Below are 19,827 nucleotides of genomic sequence, written 5' to 3' on the forward strand. Positions count from 1 at the left end.
GAAATGGGGTGGGTTGCTGGGAAGGTGCAGGTGTGTGTGTGTGTGGGGGGGGTGATTTTCCTCATTCATGGGATAAGTAAGTGTCACTGGCTAGACCAATCCTTATTGCCCATCTCTAATTACTCAATTATAGCAATTAGAGATGGGCAATAAAGACATTAAGCAGTTAAGAGTCAACCACATTGCTGTGGATCTGGAGTCAAATGCAGGCCAGACCAGGTAAGGATGGCCATTTGCTTCCCTCAATGGACATTAGTGAACCAGATTTTCTTTTCCTCCAAACAAAATTTGCAATGAATTCACCTTTACTGTTAGATTCTTAATTCCAGATTTTTATGGAATTCAAATTCCACTATTTGCCATAGCAGGACTCGAACCCAGATCCCTCGAACATTACCTTGGGTCTCTGGGTTAACAGTCGAGGAGCAGGAGAATCTACGTTTCGGGTCAGAACACTTCATCAGGCTCCAGCCCGAAACGTGATTCTCCTGCTCCTCGGATGCTGCCTCACCTGCTGTGCTTTTTCAGCAACACACTTTCGATTCTGATCTCCAGCATCTGCAGACCGCACTTTCTCTCTGGATTAACGGGCCAGCAATAATACCATTAGACCATCACCTTCTGGAATGGTCAAGAGTCAAATAAAATGAAGTTTGATTATAAGTTCAGAATGGGAGCCTGGGACATTTAGTGTACAAAAAAAGTGACAGGAGTATAGAATCAGGGTATGCTGGGTAAGGATGGGGAGAATAGGTTTGGATTATGGCCAAGGAAATAGGGCTATGAATCAACTGAAGTAGAATAAATATACTCAAGTTAGTAACAAGGTTGTCGATTAATTCTTTGCATTCAGTAGAGGTGAGGTTGGAAGGGGGATAAAGGGAAGAGGTGAGAAGATTAATGAAATGTTGGACAGTTAAGAACCTTTTTAAAGGTACATTTGGTCTATAGAGCTCAAAATAAGTGAGTGAAAAGTCAAGGAGAGAGAAGGTTTAAAAAGAAAAGCTCAGGCATGAGAAGAGCATTACACAATGTAGGAAGTAGCTTTGTTCAATAGAAAAGCCTGAGCACTGAATACTAGTGTACATTACAAATAGCCCTTCACTCTCCTCACAATGTTCCTGCTTCCTTGTAAAGCACCAAGGATAGCAGCTGAGATGAGAAGGATACAATTTTCATCTCCTTGTCTGTTCTTGGGGGGTCCTGGCATGTTCAGTAAAACAAGTCTGGCATCCTGGGACCTGTTAACAACGACTTCGTTGAGTTTCACTGCTGTGTGCATCCGCCTAACGTTGGACTGATTCCTGAAAGAGGAAAACTTGATTATTCATAAACATATGACAGGATCAGGTGACAGGAATAGCAGTACAATTAAGTTATCATCTACATCCTCACTGTTACATTAAGGAGGAAAAGTCACTATGTTTAATTACTCATGCACAGAACAAGGAATGTGTTTAGAAAAGCTTCTTTAATTTAATTTATCACAAAAGGAGGAAGCTGATCAGCCTTTTCTGTACAGCTTTGCTACTGTGGTAAAGGATGGCCAGACTGGGTAAGGGGTGGCAGGATACCTTTGCCAAAGGGATATGAACCATGCAACACATATCCAGATCTCAGATATCTAAACCACAGTATATTCAAGCACAGTTAAAAATTGCCTACTATATACACCATGCAACATCAAAACAGTATTATTTTGATGTGAAAATCTTTAAGATCTGTGTCATGCATACAAGTTCCACACACAAAACACATGCATGAGAAAATATTCCATAGTCCTTTCAGCCCACACAATCCAAAAGCTTCAATGGTTGTTTCAACCAATAGGCTACAATATTAAAAGATTAAATATTATAACCTGTTTTGTGATTGAGCCCATTTGTGCATGATCTACCAGGAATTGAAGTATTAAAAATTCTGGCAAGGAGCATTTGGTTATGAACTAAGTGGTAAAAGTACTACTTGGAAATGGAAACAGAGTCTTAACAATAAAAACAAAACATCCATTTCTTCATCATGCTGTTGCTCAGTGAATAGAAAAAAGATATTCTCGTTTTACAAAGGGGACTTATCCCGTAGCTTTATCCAGAAACATACTGCAGTGTACCAAACTAAGTGGCTTGCTAGACCATTTCAGCTGGTTCCTGCCAGGCAACTACAGAGTCTTTCCCATCCAGCAACCTGCTGAAGAACATTAAACATGGTATGGTTATTATCAGAGGGGATTTTAATCTACACATTGATTGGTCAAGCCAGCTTGGCCAGGGTAGTCTTAAGGAGGAGTCCTTTGAGTGTTTCCGCGATAGTTTTCTTAAACAGTATGTCATGGAACCGACAAGGGATCTAGATCTGGGCCCTATATAGTTAGGCAGGAATAATTAAAGATCTCATAATTAGAAATCCTCTTGGAAGGCGTGATCACAGTATAGTTGAATTTAGAATACAGATGGAGTGTGAGAAAATAAAATCCAATTCCAGGGTCCTGAGCTTAAACAAGGGAGACTACAATAGGATGAGGGAGGACGTGGCTAAAGTAGACTGGAAACAAAGACCTAATAATGAGACAGTTAACGAGCAGTGGTGGATGCAAGGTTTGTAGCTCAGGTTGAGGATTAGGGTGTAGGTTTGCTCGCTGAGCTGTAGGTTTGATATCCAGACGTTTCATTATCTGGCTAGGTAACATCATCAGTGGTGACCTCCAAGTGAAGCGAAGCTGTTGTCTCTGGCTTTCTATTTATATGTTTGTCCTGGATGGGGTTCCTGGGGTTTGTGGTGATGTCATTTCCTGTTCGTTTTCTGAGGGGTTGATAGACGGTATCTAGATCTGTGTGTTTGTTTATGGTGTTGTGGTTGGAGTGCCAGGCCTCTAGGAATTCTCTGGCATGTCTTTGCTTAGCCTGTCCCATTATAAGCATTGTGTGTTGTCCCAGTCGAATTGGTGTTTTTTTTTCATCCGTGTGTAGGGCTACGAGGGAGAGAGGGTTATGTCTTTTTGTGGCTAGCTGGTGTTCGTTGGTGGATGTTCAAAGCAATTTTCCGAAGTGCTTAACAAATGTATATTCCAGTGAAAAGGACGGACTGTAAGAATAGGGTTTAAGGAAATAAAGGAGGCTATCAAGTTGAAAGAGATGGCATACAAAGTGGCCAAGGCCAGGAGGAAACAAGATTAGGAAAGCTTTTAAGATCAACAGAAAGCCACAAAAAGAGCTTTAAAGAAAATATAGAACAGGAGAAAACACTAGCACAGAATATAAAGACGGATAGCAGAAGTTTCTATAAATATATAAAACAAAAAAATGTCTAAAGTAAACAATGTTCCTTTAGAGAATGAGAAGGGGTATTAGTCATGGGATATGATTAAATGGCCGAAGCAGTGAACAGGTATTTGTCAGTCTTCACAGTGGAGGACATAAATAACACGCCAGTAATTGATAAAGAGACAAAGGTAAGTGAGGACCTGGAAACAATCATTATTACAGAAGAGCTAGTGTTGGGCAAGCTAATGGAGCTAAAGGTAGACAAATCTCCTGGCCCTGATAGAATGCATCCCAGGGTACTAAAAGAGATGGCGGGAGACATAGCAAGTGCACTTGTGGTAATTTTTCAAAATTCGTTGGACTCTGGGGCAGTTCCAACAGATTGGAAAACAGCAAATGTGACGCCACTGTTTAAAAAGGGAGGTAGACAAATGACGGGGTATTACCGACCAGTGCTTAACTTATGTAGTGGAGAAGATGCTTGAATCTATTATCAATGAAGAAATAGCAATGCATCTAGGTAGAAACTGTCCCATTTGGCAGAAGCAGCACGGGTTCATGAAGGGCAGGTCATGCTTAACTAATCTTTTGGAATTCTATGAAGACATTACGAGCACAGTGGACAATGGGGACCCAGTAGATGTGGTGTATCTAGATTTCCAAAAGGCCTTCGACAAGGTGCCTCACAACTGAATCAAAGATCTGGGAAACCTTGAAGATAAATTGAAATATACTGACCCTGTATGGAGCTGCAGTAAACACCGAATAATCTAATTTGAATATGCAAATTATTGATAAATAAACAGAGAAAACAGTTTTGATGTAGATGTCCAAACTGAATTAGCATAAACACAGTCCTTACTCTTTAGGATAATTTGAAGAGAGAGAGCAATCGCCCTCCACATTCTGTAGTTATTGAAGCTTTTGGAGAAAACCTCATGTGCTGTTAAGGACTATCTACAAATACAAACACACAAAGGATTGCAGATTAAATTAAAAGCAAAACGTGACTTACAGATTTCCCCATTCTCTGAAACAGAGGGAAAGAAAAATAGCAGTTATTGCACGTTTAAACATAAAGGCTGGTTGTTCCTAATTCCAGAGAGTCAGGGTCACAGGAAAGAATAATTACATTTCTAAAGTATTACATTAAAGAACACGGGCCGTTATAATGCAATTTACTAATTTCACACTACCTCAGTCTCTTCCTAATTGTTTTCTGGTGGAGCTAATGTTTGGTTTCTTGTGATTCACATACATCCTGGTTTGACAATGTTACGACAAGCTACCAAGTAACCAGTTGTTTTCCAAAACTGGAAAATTTAACTTGGGTCAGGAAACTATGCAGCTGAGTTGCTGAGTCAGTAACAGTGGTGTTTGTCATAGTAGCCTTTCCCACTGGTTAGATACCAGTAGTTCACTGCAAACAGGCAACAAGCAGGCAATCCAGCAGGGGAGGTCTGGCTATGCAAACATCTCAGTTTAGAGAGTCTCACATAAAAGGGAGGAGTGGAGAAGAGAGCACGTGTGGTAGCAGGGAAACCAGAATGTTTCTTGTACAGTCCTCAAGGCCTACTGGCTGGACTGAAAACTCTAGGAAGTCGGGAGCGTATCTGGATCAGTCAGAGCAAGGAAGTCCACCCATCTCCAGTCACATCCAGTATTAAACATCTCCTCTTCTGTTGTCTATAAATGATTCACTTACAAAACAATACCACCTTCAGACCACCCACATCTTTAAAAGGGTCTAAGCTTTTGCACGAATTGACTTTTTTTGTGCATTTGATATTTTTAATTCATTCATAGGATGAAGGCATCACTGGCCCATCCCTAATTGCCCAGTGGGTACATAAGAGTCAACCACATTGCTGTGGGTCTGGAGTCACATGTAGACCAGACTAGTTAAGGATGGCAGTTTCCTTCCCTCAGGGACAGTGAACCAAATGGGTTTTTCTGACAATTGACAATGGATTCACTGTCATCATTTGGGTGGGATGTTCTTCGGAGGGTCAGTGTGGACTCGATGGGCTGAATGGTCTGCTCCCACATTGGAGGGATTCTATGATTCTATTTTAGCAGCCAGACTCCGATTATGCTCACAGAAATATGACCCAGAGGTGTCTATTCTGTTCAGTCGGACGCTGTCTTTATCCATTCACTCAGAATGATGCAGTCACTTTGAATATGCATCAACCAATGGGGTTAACAAGTGAGTTTGGAGTTTTGGTCCTTCTTGACACAAGAAATTCTAGAACAAAGTTCTGTGAACCAACGTGAAGAGTTCTCAGAACCGGTGTGAACTTAGTACCCATTTCAGATTCCACATTAAAAACACACTCAATGGGAAAGAATGGTGAGCAATGATGCCAAACAGAAAAAATAAAATGGAAAATAACTTACGGTTTCATGTTAAAAATATCCCTCACACCTTCTGGAGATAAAGATTCTTTGTTTTTGTTCTTTTCTGCTGTGATTTTCTCTTTGGTCCAGGTCATGTGTATTCCTTCAGGAGAAACGGAGAGTCGGTCAGTGCCAGAGGAGTGGGCTGCTGCATTCCTGTCATGTATCAGCTGGGCCTATAATGCAAATCCAAGAGGAGGCAATAGTCACTGAATTGGCATAAGTCCAAACCATATAGAACCATGTCAAAAACGGTCATCCCACTGGCCCTCATGTGGGCCAACGTCACCAAAGTTCTACTAATGCCCACTCTTTGCTACCCAGAGGGTTAGACAACACCAACTCAGATTACAGACTGGCTGCATGAGGTCCAATACACTGTCTTCGAAAATTTAAGATTTCAACTGACTTAGTTCTCCTTACTTAGCAAATGTACAGAGGTATACAGTGATAAATTATTTATTTAATACTTTGCATGGAAATCAGGTGGTATACGGCAAAGCAAGTTATGCTCTCCTTCTCCAAGAGAATTTCCATCTATCTTTTCGAGTTTGCTCATCTTTGCCATTTTCAATTTACACCCAAACTTTTGCTTTTTTTATTATTTGCATCACTTATATCATCTTTTCCATCACTCAGTCTCTCTAGTATCTCAGCCTTGCCTTGCCTTGGATCCTGCTTTAACCTTATTGCATCTCTAACCTTTTCTAATTCTGATGGAAAATGCTTGTCCTAAAGCATCTTGACCTGCTGAGCATTGCCATCATTTTGCTTGTATTCCAACTGTAGTTAATTAATATACATTGGACAAAAAGTGTTCAAACACACATTGAAAAGTTTTGAATAGAGAAAGGTATAGCAACAGAACTTAGAAACTGCAATTTTATTTGATTTCTTTGGAAGATAACTGACTTACAGAAGGAGTGATCTAACAACAGACAAACACTAATCATAATGTGAAAGCAGTGAAATGAAGGTTTTGGCTGCAGTTTCTTGAAAATTCATAACTTGCAATAATTGATGGGTAGATCACTACAAATAATCAGCATCAACAGTAATCATTCTTGACAGTATCAGTGTCACAGTGTGGAATGTGATTGTACAGTCCGTGCTGAGCTGTGACAAATGATAAACATAAATCTCTCTGTAAACTTAAATGTATTACTACAGGATGATAATCCCCGGTAAAACTGTTGGCTATATAATCAGAGAAAAGGGAAGAGATGGATGGAGAAAAATTTAAATTAGGAAATGATCTTTTATAATCTGTCAATTCTCTCTTGCCATCTAATTCAGCTATCACCATCTTAGTCCCTGCAGCAATAACAGTTGTTGACTAATCGTGACAAATCCGATCTCTTTGCAATTACTCAACAACTAACCCAAACGCAAAGTCGGAAAACAAAAAACCATATCGGGCGTATTTTTTGGGAGCAAATGAGTTAATGATACCTGTTCTTGCCTAGCTCACTACATCTACCACATACATCACCTTTACAAATTCTTCACAAATTGTAATTCAAAGTGTTGTTTGCGGAAACTAATTTTTAACTTTTTTGTCTTTATTATATTATCATGGAAGACCTGTTATTCTGAAGCTTTTTCATTTTTCTAAATTACTACTATGATTTTGTACTTTTGAAGGTCTGTAACATGGGACTTTTTATTTCTTTATTTTTCTAATTTTCTTCTAGGAATTTATACTCCAAAATCTGTACCTCGGTGCCTTTGTACCTAAGATGGTGCTACAAGTGGCAACTTGTAAACTTTTTATTGTACTCATGAGTATGTGACAATAAAGCAAATTTAAATTCAAATTTGAATGAATCAGCAATCAGGATGGCAGCTTCTCATTTGAATGGGTTTTGTATCAAGCGAGATTCAGGGTGTCCACTCCACCATGGCTCAGAGCCACTTTTCTCTCAGAACCTTCCGCTCTTTACCTCATTAGTTATGCACCAGGCTCTTGGACACCTAGGAAATCACGCAGAAATGCTCGCCACTGCTAGAACTTCCTGGCTTTCCCTCTGCACCATTTTCAAGTCTAGCTACGCACCACTTCAGAAGCTGCAAATCAGGAAGATCTCTTGTACCACAGCATTAGACTGTCAACACAGAACACATGGCCCACAAGAAAGGACAGGTCACTCCTGGCATCAGGGACAGGGTCCTTGTGATGTTGAGAAACCGGGTGGAGGATAGCCCTTTCGCCAGCCAACTACCATGAGGCGCCAAGTTTCCAGACCTGTTTAATGCCATGCTCTACATGAAGTGGGGAGTGCAGGAAAGAAGTCAATGACCTTCTGTGCTCTTGAAAAGTAAGTTCCTCACACTCAAGGGCACTGATCCCGACTCTACATGCCTTTCACCAAGACTCACGAATTAGAACATTCGTTATCGCGTGTATCATATCCACTTTATGTTTTCACCCACCTCATACTCCTAAACGACTAACCTAGTTTGCCCTCTGTGCTTCTTACCCATTGGAGCCAACTCACCGCCTCTCAGCTCACATGTCACTGCCCTTCCATATACTTCCATCATGGTTATTCCTCCTGGTCGCCTCATTGCAGGAAATGCTGGCCCATAACTGGACTGACGTCAAACAACAGCAGAGGTGAGGGGTGGGGACCATACATTCCTTAATCCCTACATGGAGAAAATCCTAGAGATGCCTCTGACTATTCACGTCTGGGTGGAGACACCTCAATGGGGAACCCATTCTTGAGCATGAAAGACTTTGTTGAACTGCACTACTATCATGAGAGACTTCATTGCTCAGAAACGACACTCAAGAGCTGCTTAATCTTAATACCATGCAACATTAGTGCACTGTCTCATAATACTGTTTAAATCCCCTGCCCGCCCCCACCCCCGTGTACACATGGTCGGACATGTTATGGATATTTTCTAACCAACCTGTTTAGATGTGTTATTACTTCTGGAGCAAGTGGGGCTTGAACCTTTACAGGTGCTCATACATTGGTATCAACTGAAGATAATTAAGCGCACAATCCGATGGTCAAGGAAACATTTATTGAGCAACAGAAAAGGTCAATTACCGCAAAATGATAAGGTCCGCATGACCTATGCAAGAAGAATATGGACAAGGATTTGGCTGCTTGCCACATTACCAACAGAATTTTAAACAATGAAACAAAACTCAAACCCAACTGATTCATCATGGAAGTGGTTGCAATTCGGTGTTAACTCTGGACTCTTGGGCATTGGCCTGTCGCACGTTCTTGAATATTCCTCCTAGTTAACATCCTGATCCTCTCCCTCAAAACTGTTATCCAGGACATCCTTTCTCCATTGGTTCCAGTTGTGAAGGGCAGAGCCTGGCATAATCACACTGCACCCTCTTTCTAGGCAATCCTGCAAGGCTCTGGAGCAGTAGAGACATTAAAACTTCACCTGACGGAGTCCTATGTTGTACCTTTGTGAGCTTGAGGACATTGTAAAGGTGCATTAAGCCATGTTTAATGGGGTAACCCCAGCCTCCCAGCAGCCCCTAACATATACGGTCCAAGGACTTTGGACGGAGGCAGGAACCTGAAGGTTCTCCAGTAAGAGTCATGACGGCAACGGGGAATATTTGGCGCAGGCCTCCAGAATTTGGCATTGATGGTCACCTAAAACTGAACATTGATGGAGTGAAAGCCACAGCAGTTGAGGACCCCTGCAGTTGGTGAGAGGGTGCATCCAGAGCAACGTGGTGCAATCTTTAAAACACAAAGCCAGGTGGCACCCAAGCAGTTTTACTCTCTTCAGCAGGGGGAGAAAGACAGGAAGCATGGAGCTCTGATGAAAATGGCACCTGTAACGTCCTGGATGCATGTGTGGGTCAAGGACTGGGAGGTGCTGCACTGGTCTCCATATTGTACATCGAAAAGAGTCACTGGCATAAACATTGTGGGCAGCTGTGATCTTGGCAGCCACTAGGATGGCACAGCCAACCAGGCCCTCTTCCAGCAGATGGCATCGCTTGGAGAGGATGGCCAGAGTCATTTATAAATCTGTGCTTGCACGGCCTTTCAGACAGTTAAAGAAGCAAAGGCAATAGATGCAGGGTCTCCCCTCTCTCCTCCACCTGTGTAGGTCATCTTCACCTACTGCTTTTTCCTCAGAGACCATACAGAAGCTGCTGCAAGTTGCTGTTGTTATTGAAGTATTAACCACAGTCTCCTTCTATGTCGTCTTTGGAATAACACCACATAGTGGCTCCAGCCATGATGTTCGCCATGAGACCCATAAGCAGATAGTTTGTAGGGGCTGTCAGAAAGATGACGCCATTTTATCAAAGGAACTCTCGCATTCATTATAGCAAAGCCTTGTCATGGAAGAGTGCGGCATGGAGGAGGCTTCTCAGGAAAGTAATTGTGTTTCCACATGGAGCTCAGAGGTATGTGACCTTGTCCAACTGTACACTGCACAAGCAACATTTTCAATGCGATGTTAGAAAGAGAATCCTGCCAGAAGGCCACTATGATATTACGCCTATGTCCAAAAGAAAAGAGCCTCCTTTGCATACTTACAGCAAATCTGGCAGCTACAAAGCAGAGTTTTCCAATGTTTGGATGACGCTGGAATGGGAACTTAAAATTCCACCTTAAAGAGCCATCACATTTGATTAGCTAATATAACACGGAGACAATTAATGCCAACAAGCAACTATAATTTCTAAATGTACGTTCTTGGACAATAAATGACTCACCTACAATGTGCAGACTGAAGACAACTGCAGCATGACCCAATAACTGACTGCAGACCCATTAGCCCAGCTCTCCTGGACTCTCACAGATGGCCGTTCACTTGAAGCACACCCAGTGTGCTCACTCCAATCTGCTGGCACATGCCAATGTGATGTTCATGTAGCACAGAGCTCAACAGTGACACAGCCATGTTCCCTACCATCATGAAGTATCTGCCTCTCTCTCTCTCTCAATAGCCTGCATTGCTTGTTAGTACAAAGGGACTGGGACCCTGCAGCTTAGCATTAACAAAGCAACATAAGCCACATAGAGGCTGGTGGGCCATAAGGCAATGCTGAAGTCAGTGAGTGTACGCTGATGTCATACGAAGATTGGTAGCTCCAAGCAAATGCAAAAATGACTGAGTGCCAAGAAAGCTAGCTGGATGATTCCTGTTTGGACACCCGGAATATGTGTGGGTCCCTGAGCACAAAGCAACCAGGCACGTCACACAATATCAGGAGCACCAGACTAAAGTGTTGAAGGGATTAGAGTGGTGCTGGAAAAGCACAGCAGGTCAGGCAGCATCCAAGGAGCAGGAAAATCAACGTTTCGGGTAAATGGAGGAGGCCTCTCAGGAAAGTAATTGCTGTGTTTACCCGAAACGTCGATTTTCCTGCTCCTTGGATGCTGCCTGACCTGCTGTGCATTTCCAGCATCACTCTAATCCAGACTCTGGTTTCCAGCATCTGCAGTCCTCGTTTTTACCTAAAGTGTTGAAGGACTAAGGTATTGTCAGAGTCAATCGGAGAGCAGGCAGGAGGACATGGAAGCTTGGTTTGCCACGTCTGACGTTTTTGGATGAAGCGAGGAAGAGGATGGGGGCCATAATGCGTGCAAGACGTTGTGGCGAAAAAGCATTTGCATCATGCGAGCTACAATCACAGGGTACCACTGTGGCTCAGTGGTTAGCAGTGCTGCCTCAGCGCCAGGGACCTGGGTTCAATTCCAGCTTTGGGCAACTGTGTGGAGTTTGCACGTCCCTCCAGTTTCTGCGTGGGTTTCCTCTGGGTGCTCTGGTTTCCTCGGAGTCCAAAGACATTTGGACTAGGTGGATTGGCCATGGGAAATACAGCGTTTCAGGGAGCCCTTTGGAGGGGTGGTATGGAATCGATGAGCCAAGTGGCCTGCTTCCACACTGTAGGGATTCTACAATTCACCCAAGTATTTACATGGCTGTGCACTGTGCAGCTGTTCAGTGAGGGAGAGGAGAATGGAAAGTATTGTATAAGTAAGGCAAGTTGGGAGTATTTATGAGGCAAACCCAAGAAATAGGATTGCTGCTCCTGAAAGAGGAGAGTCACCATTTAAAATGTGAGGGGGAAGAACAAACCAAGGGAAGCATCTTTAGCTGTGTGCAGCTTCTGACCAGCACCTGATACGTGACTTGAAAAAGGCGAAGCTCCATGCAAAAAGGTCAGGGGTGCAGGAGGAAAGAAACCAGGCGAAACCTGATGGGATTTGAAATCCCATCATCAGCTGGTCAGGTAAAGTCCTCAGCACATGGAATGCAACCAGTAAAAAGCAGAACCCACAGCAGCAAGTAACTCAGCAAAAGGAGCAATACCTGGCTTTTGTTACATTTGATCCCAGGTAAGGTTAGTTACCCTCAGGACTCAAAGTCAGGAGTCACAGATCATAAATTTACACAGCACAGGTCACTGTTCAACCCATTATACCTGGGCAAGACCGGTTGGGTGGCGCAAGTCTGGCCTTAAATCATGTTAGTTGCCTTGACAGAACATACCGGTAGCTTTCAGGGGCGTTTTCCTAATTATTGCTACTCAAGAGTAATTGAGGTCAATTTCTTTCTTGGAATATTAGATCTTGACATTTAATGAAAAGCCACTGACAGCTCACGTTGCCTGCGTTAGGGACAGTTTGTTGCGTTAAGTGCCAGCTGAGAACTAAACCGAATAGCAGTGGACCTCCCTTAGGATCCAAGGCTCCAGGCTTGGAAATCCTTTCTGCCGAGCCTAGCTAGACAGAATTGGAGGTCAGTCGCTTTATGGAGAAGCAATGCCACCAGGGGGAGGCATTGAGTGCTGCCCATTACCTGGGGCTTTGATCAGAGGAGGAGGCAGGGCACTGGTAACTGGAGCAGGAGGCCCACTGGCCTTGGGGTGGAGTTGGGAAGGCACCAGGATCTTAACCACGACACTCCCACCTGATGAGATGGGGTAGGGCGTTCAGTTACTTGGAGACTGGTCCAGTACTCTCATCATGACACAATGGTGTTACAGTTATCCAATGTTGATCCAATTATTGAGGTGGTATAAAAAGGATAAATTTACAACATTTATTCAAAAGAGAGTCAACGGCTCAAACATCTTCATTTATGATTAGAAGAAGTTTCTTCAAAGAGAAAATACATTGTCATTTTTCCTTATGACTATCTCAAATGCAGTGGATTACACAAATATCCAAGGAGCAAATTCATGTAGATGTTGGTATCTACATCCAAGGACGTTGCCTGACCTGCTGTGGTCCCGTTTTCTCTACACAAATGTGTTATCTAGTTATTCCTTAATTACTGTCCTTAATACTGATAAAAGCCATGAGGCAGGATTGTTACTATAGCAAAATCACACTTCAAAACTGCCTTGCATTAGATTTAAGCACAAAGTTATACAGAGGAACCTTAATCATCCGAAAGACACGTGCGGACAGTATTTCGACTGGTTAATCAAATTCCGGATAATCGAATGCCTGATAACATTGTTCAGCCAAGCATCGGGACCTTGCTATCTTCCGGATAATCCGAAATTCAGATAATTGAATGCTGGATAATCAAGCTTCCTCTGTATATTGTTTTGCAATTGTTCAGTTAGTGCCTTGCAACAATGTGTTTTGTTAAAGTGAGGGTTAACAGCAGCCAGGATCAGAGTTAAAGGAGAGGGCAGAGTCACCTGAAGCACATACTGAAGGAAGGACTGGTCTGGGTCTTTCGAGACTTTCCACATTATAGGAGAGAGTAGAGGACGAGGGAAAACAAATCGGGAGTTATCCAACATGGATATCCCGCGGAAGAGGACAAAAAGGAAGCACTCAAATGAACTTCAAGTTTTGATGCTGAGAGGATGGAGGGTGCGGCACATTCTACTCCATTTCACATCATTGAATGAACTGAGATTTTGGAGTCAATGAGATAGGACAACGTGACAATCCATCGCTAGTGATGTCCCAAGTAATACTGCTGCAGTGTACAGTGGACAGTCTGTATGGGATTGAGCAGCAGTAACTTCACACTCTACCCTTTATTTTAAAAAAATGCATTGCAATAGACAATAGACAATAGTCTATTGTCTACCCTTTATTTTAAATAAAATGCATTGCATGCAGAACAGGGACTTTGCCTCAGCTCAGCATCAAACCAATATCACATCAATGATAGGGATTTTCCACTCTTCTGATTAGGAGGGGGGAGCAGAGACAGACAGAAAAAGACAGAGCCTGTGTGTGTGCAAGAGCGAGAGCGAGAGCGAGAAAACGAGAGAGCAAAAGAGCGCGCGAGAGAGGAAAATAAAAGAGCGTGAGAGAAGGTGACTACGAGCGAGAGAGAAAAAGAGAAAATGGAAGAGCTTGAGAGAGGAAAAAAGAGCGAGAGAGAAAAAAAGTGAGAGAAAGACAGCGAGCGAAAAAGAAAATGGGAGGGAGCGTGATAGCGCGAGCACAAGAGCGAGTGAGAGAAAGTGAAAAAGGAGTGAGAGCACGATAGACAGAGTGCAAGAGAAAGCGCCCGAGAGAGAAAGAAAGCATGAGGATAACAAAGAGCACAAAAGACAGAAGAAGAGAGTGAGAGCGAAAAAGAAAGTGAAAGAGAGAAAAAGAGACAGCGAGACAGTGAAAAAGAGAACGCCAGAGAAAGAGAAAGCGAGCGGGAGAGAAAGCAAGCGAGAGAGAACGGAACGAATGATCGATCGAGAGGGGAGGGAGAAGGGGTAGAGTGTAGAGCAGGAAGTGGGTGGTGTGGATGGTGGGAGTGAGACAGGGAGAGGGAGAAGCTAACACATTGCAAGTGATTGTAAATTAAATTTCACAATGTTGTGATGATTGGAGAAATGTAGTCACGGGAAAATTGACTACCTCTTCACTTGGTACATCATCAGGATTCCTGTCCTGGAATTCCAAAGCTGCGCGTGCAGAATTCCTCCTTAGTGTCGTGCTCCGGGACTCATCAGTGATGCTCTGAATCTGGGAAGTGAGGGGTGGGTGAGTAGCACATGCAAGTAACCACAATCTATTTAGTCAGCTTTACTAACAGCAATGAGTGACAAGCAAATTCAGTTTACTTTTAAATGTTACAGTGCACATTCCTTGTCCCACAGAACATTCATGGAAACATGGCGAGGGTTCTACTGAAGCAGTGTTCCCTCATTTAATGGGAGCACAGCAATGACACTGGGTCTCCTCGTGTATTGCTCAGTGGCCAGAGAGTGGCACACATCTTACTTTGCATGGCACGTGAACACCAAGTGCCAGACTAAAAGAAAACCTTAAAATGATGGAGTCCTGGCAAATGCATAGCTTTTCAAAACAGACATGGCGACGGATGGGTCTGTGGCTGTATTTCTGGTGTTCTGCCTTACAATCCACAGAACCTCTGCAATTTTATCAATAATCATTTATATCCCCACGAGCAGCAACAAGATATAGAATGGACCATTGTTTTAAAGAAACCTTTTAACATGAGTTCACATCATGGAAATTTAATTGAAATTTACTTGAACACTAGACGTCTTAGTGCTATTGTCAATAAAAGGTGTGTTGGTCCCTTGCATCAATCCATTGCCAATACACTCAAAATAACGTGGTGTCAAAGTCTTTCCGATGCTCCTGTGCATTTAAACATAATCAAATACCATACATAACTAGGCTTGTTGAAAGGATATTAAACCACACACCTTGTACACAACATAGCCTCATTATAATTTAATTCATGCTCACAAACAGTACCATTCCTTAAACAGATCGTGTATGATCTTTTGAGCATGTGTTTTGTGAATAGATTCCAATATGCTCAGGTTGAGTGCTCATGCTACTGCGGTTGCACACTCACCTGGAATCTGCAGAGAACTAAAGACAACTCACATCTGCAGTTACTATACCTGGGCAGGAGCTGGGAGACCCTGCCTCAGCAGATCCAGGTTTAAAACAAAGATCCAGAAGTAAAAGTGATAAGTCAGTCAGGACTGGCAGGGGAATGGGATGGAGCTGGGAATGAATGGCCAATTCAGATACTTACAACCAATCACCATTTCCAAAGAAGACTCCTCAGTGTAATTTTACCTTATGCACATGAATCTGATAGATCAGATTTTTGAAACCTCTGTAGATGACCATTGCTGAGGTTTGACAAAGTGCAGATGAGCTGTTGTGTCAGATTACCACCCAGAAGAGAGAAATTTACCCCTTTTTAAAATGGGACAATTTAATGTGGTCCCAAAATAAAGTACTATAATAGACCTAAAACATGCACGTAAATTGCATTCTTCACAGCTATCTTTGCAATCAATTAAGTTATTTTTAAAGTGAAGTCACTGTTGTAAAACAAGAAATGCAGCAGCTAAATAGCACACAAACAGCAGTGATAGGGTCCAGATAATCTGATTCCCAGTGATGTTGTTTACGGGATAAACATTGGTCAGGATAATCCCCTACTCTTCTTCACTTAGTATCATAGGGTCTTTCCCATCTTCCTTAAACAGAGACCTAGCCAGTTTACAGTCTCATCAGAAAGACAGTGTTTGGGACAGTGATGGGTATAGTGTGTTATGTCTGGATTTAGTAAATTGCATTTTTCATTAGCAACATAAAAAAGGACAAAGTCCTGGAAATGGAATTTCATTACTCTCAGGCACATGACACACACGTGAATCTGTGCATTTGTTGGTAAAATAACGAGTATTCCTGTATTTCTTTCTGATCATTGTCAGTGATTTACCTTCTTGGTCACTGAAGAGTGGTGGAGGCTTGTCATGTGAAATTTCAATTGGTTTCCCACAATATAATGCTTACATTTTATACATAAATCAGTTATAACTATACAATTTGTAAGCGTGTGCCTGGCAGCTAGAAAATGATTTGCACTTTTGTTAGATTGTGATTCAATAAAACACACAAGTTACAAGGAGTGTAAAATGATGAGATTGCATGTTGTTGGGGAAGTTAGTGACGTGGAGGAGAGATATTAGGGATCACATGCTAGCAGGACTGAGAGTCCAGCAGTTGAGGCTGTAAGGCAATCACCTAGTTTGTGTCATACTGGCAGACAAAGCCAACTCTGTAATGAAGGCAGTGGCCCACAAGCTTTGCCATGATTGAATGGCGGGGCAGACTCAGGCTGAATGGCCTAATTTCCGCTCCTGTCTTATGGTCTTTAGTTGTCTGGTTATTATGATTATTCCATTACTTGTTTTGGGACATAAAAGACAATTATGATTTGTATCTGTACATGTTAAAGGAGGTACACCCACTCACTTTAAGGGTTCTGCTTTGGTCTTAAGCGCCTATCTGTTTTGGCTCTAACTGTTTGTTAAGTCTCTGTGACCAAATGGCAATGTAACTTAAAGACTTTTGCCACTGCTTACTCTGGACAGGTTTCAGGAACAGATACCACTTCAATATCAAAATCAATGTAGATTTAACATGCTCATATTTCTACCTACTTACATTTTAAGTTATGTAAATGCACATCTGGGCAGCACGGTGGCACAGTGGTTAGCACTGCTGCCTCACAGCGCCAGAGACCCGGGTTCAATTCCCGACTCAGGCGATTGACTGTGTGGAGTTTGCACATTCTCCCCGTGTCTGCGTGGGTTTCCTCCGGGTGCTCCGGTTTCCTCCCACCATCACAAAGATGTGCAGGGTCAGGTGAATTGGCCATACTAAATTGCCCGTATTGTTAGGTAAGAAGGGGTAAATGTAGGGGTATGGGTGGGTTGCGCTTCGGCGGGTCGGTGTGGACTTGTAAGTAATCTAATCTAAAAAAAATCTCAGTTTGCAACTAATGCAAGTTGTTCTAGAAAAAAACAAATCAGGAGGACATTTCTGCAGCCCCTCTCTACTGTGCATCATCAGCTATGACAAATTATTCAAAAACAATCTGTGCTCATTTCTGCACCTTTCTGACACAGACTGATCATTTTTACTTTCATTTTTAATTATTCGTGTATATTTCTAATTGATCTAATCTAGAAACAGATTTTTAAAAAGATTTTAAAAAAATCACAATCTCCCAACTTCAAGGTAAGAGAGTGTTCAATGGCCCTTGAAGGAGCTTAACAATGAAATGTCTTAAACTTTAATTTAGAAATAGCCCTGTGGTACATTTGTATCTAGTCATCTTCTTTAACCACTGAAGGGATTTGCTCCCTTGCCAACCCAGGCACCATAACGCATATACTTCTTCAATCAGCAGTTGGTCAGATGACCAGCTCATCGGTCAAGTCTTCTGATTGACTACCCTGCTTGTTGTCCATCCTGAAATGGAATTATCTCCCCAATCGTAGATAAGTGTTGCAAAAGGGTAGTTCTTCTCTAAGTTGGCCACAAATTTATTCCTAACTGAACAGAGTCACTGGAATTTTGTTGTGACTTGGCTCTGGAAACAAACTATTAATTGCTTGTGTGCTTTATAAAAGTGATTAGATTGATCTCCTTCAATATGAAAAAAAAGTTTTAATGATTAGCAGCTGCATATTATGTTATGGAATAATTACAAAGTACAGAGGCAATAAAAACATTTATATTGAGCCCTTCTGACTAAGAACACAGTCTTTGGGAAGGAGGTGGGGTTGTGTGTGGATTTTGTTTTGGTAACAATAGATAATGTGTAGTTTATCACCGTAGCTGAGTAACTAGCAATTTGGAAGAGGAGTCAATATTCACGGGACAGAGCTATGTGCAATACCACTGAGACCCACAATGAAAGAGAAATCTGAATCCTTGCCTGATAGCCTGGGTTCTCTGGTTCGATACATGAATGTTGATGTAAAGTAACTTTTATGCTTATAGTGTAAACATGGTGATCCGTAGTGTTCTGCCAGCCTGGTATCAATTTGTAGCACTCTCACCCCAGAGCCGGAAGGTTAAAAAGGCTTCCCCTCAGAGATTACAGCACAGGTTCTGAGAGAGGGGTCATCTTTCGCATGAAAGATTAAACTAAGGCTCTGGCCACCCTCTTAGGTGGACGTTAAAAGGATTCAATGGCACTATTTTAAGAGGAAACTGTCTCCCTAGTCTCCTGTCCAATATTTCTCTTACAGTCAACATACTGAGAAGATTTATCTTGTCACTTACTGTACCAAAAATAGTTGCTGCATTAGCCCATTATAATGAGAATAAATGTAAAAGTATTTAATTGACTGGGAAGTGTTTTGGAAACTTTGAAAATGGAAAATATGCTGCAAGGTGGTTTTAAATTATCGTAATGGTGACCCACTCAAGTTCATTCGGATCAACTGTTTGGGCACTTGACTGATGCCACAGACTAGTGACTCTACCAGAGGTTGGGGCAAGGCAAGACATGATCAAGTCCACCAGTTTTTACCAAGTAAAGGCTTTCCAATATTAAGCAGACTTAAACTAAAGGCTGAAAATGGGTACTCATACATGTTGAAGAGGCCAGCAATACCCATTAAAGGCACCTACACAAAACTAGTTGAATCTCATGAATAGTTGGGGAGCTGCCAATAGAGGAGGGAAAGTTGTGGTTTTACTTGTAAGGAAAAACTAATTCACCACTGGAGATAGGACAGCAGCCAGCAGTTCATCCAGTTTTTTTTATTGAGGCCGAAGGTTTAAGTTCAAGCCCGTGTTGGTCACCCAGTTTACAAACTCTCCTTCACCCTCGAAACCAATGCCAGCAAATTTCTATCCCTTACCTTGGGACTGCACTGTAAAACATTAGACTGAGACCTCATATGGGATATGTTACCATTATGTCATTTGACGCACAGATCTCTGCAGACATCATGAAATTTGTTGCATGACCTCAATTCAATTCACTTGGCATTGTGAAAAAGCAGCAAAGCGGGAATATTGGATGCAACAGTGGACTGTAGAACATGAGTAGGCAATTAAAGCCATTAAGAGAAAGTGAGGACTGCACATGCTGGAGATCAGATAGAGTGCATGGTGCTGGAAAAGCACAGGTCAGTAGGCATCCGAGGAGCAGAAGAATTGATGTTTCGGGCATAAGCCCTTTCATCAGGAATGAGGCTTGTGAGCCAAGGGGGCTAAGAGATAAATGGGAGGTGGGGGGGGGGGGGGGGGGGGGGGGGGGAGAGGTTCGGGGGAAGGTAGCTGGGAATGCGACAGGTAGATGAAGGTGGGGGTGATGGTGATAGGTTTGAGTGGAGGGTGGAGAGGATAGATGGGAAAGAAGATGGACAGGTAGGACAGTTCAAGAG

The 19,827-nt window shown here is 42.4% G+C and overlaps 1 protein-coding gene across 4 annotated transcripts in view; it reads right to left on the reverse strand.

Moving 5' to 3' along the window:
- Positions 1-19,827, reverse strand: part of LOC122564442 (solute carrier family 12 member 7) — a 223,530-nt gene that overhangs the window by 6,334 nt on the left and 197,369 nt on the right. For 2 of the 4 annotated variants that reach the window (XM_043719307.2, XM_043719308.2), the window contains exons 22-25: positions 14,501-14,608; positions 5,661-5,836; positions 4,276-4,290; positions 1,171-1,304 (exon numbers count right to left, since the gene is read on the reverse strand). In XM_043719307.2, the coding sequence (XP_043575242.2) occupies positions 1,171-1,304; positions 4,276-4,290; positions 5,661-5,836; positions 14,501-14,608 (433 nt within the window). Of the gene's footprint in view, positions 1-1,170; positions 1,305-4,122; positions 4,218-4,275; positions 4,291-5,660; positions 5,837-14,500; positions 14,609-19,827 lie in introns of those variants that run through there. The other 2 variants (XR_015752843.1, XM_043719309.2) reach the window with 2 other exon arrangements.

Source organism: Chiloscyllium plagiosum, unplaced genomic scaffold, assembly GCF_037043375.1.
Source record: "Chiloscyllium plagiosum isolate Xiang-an unplaced genomic scaffold, Cpla_swu_hap1 HiC_scaffold_34, whole genome shotgun sequence".
NCBI lineage: Eukaryota > Metazoa > Chordata > Chondrichthyes > Orectolobiformes > Hemiscylliidae > Chiloscyllium > Chiloscyllium plagiosum.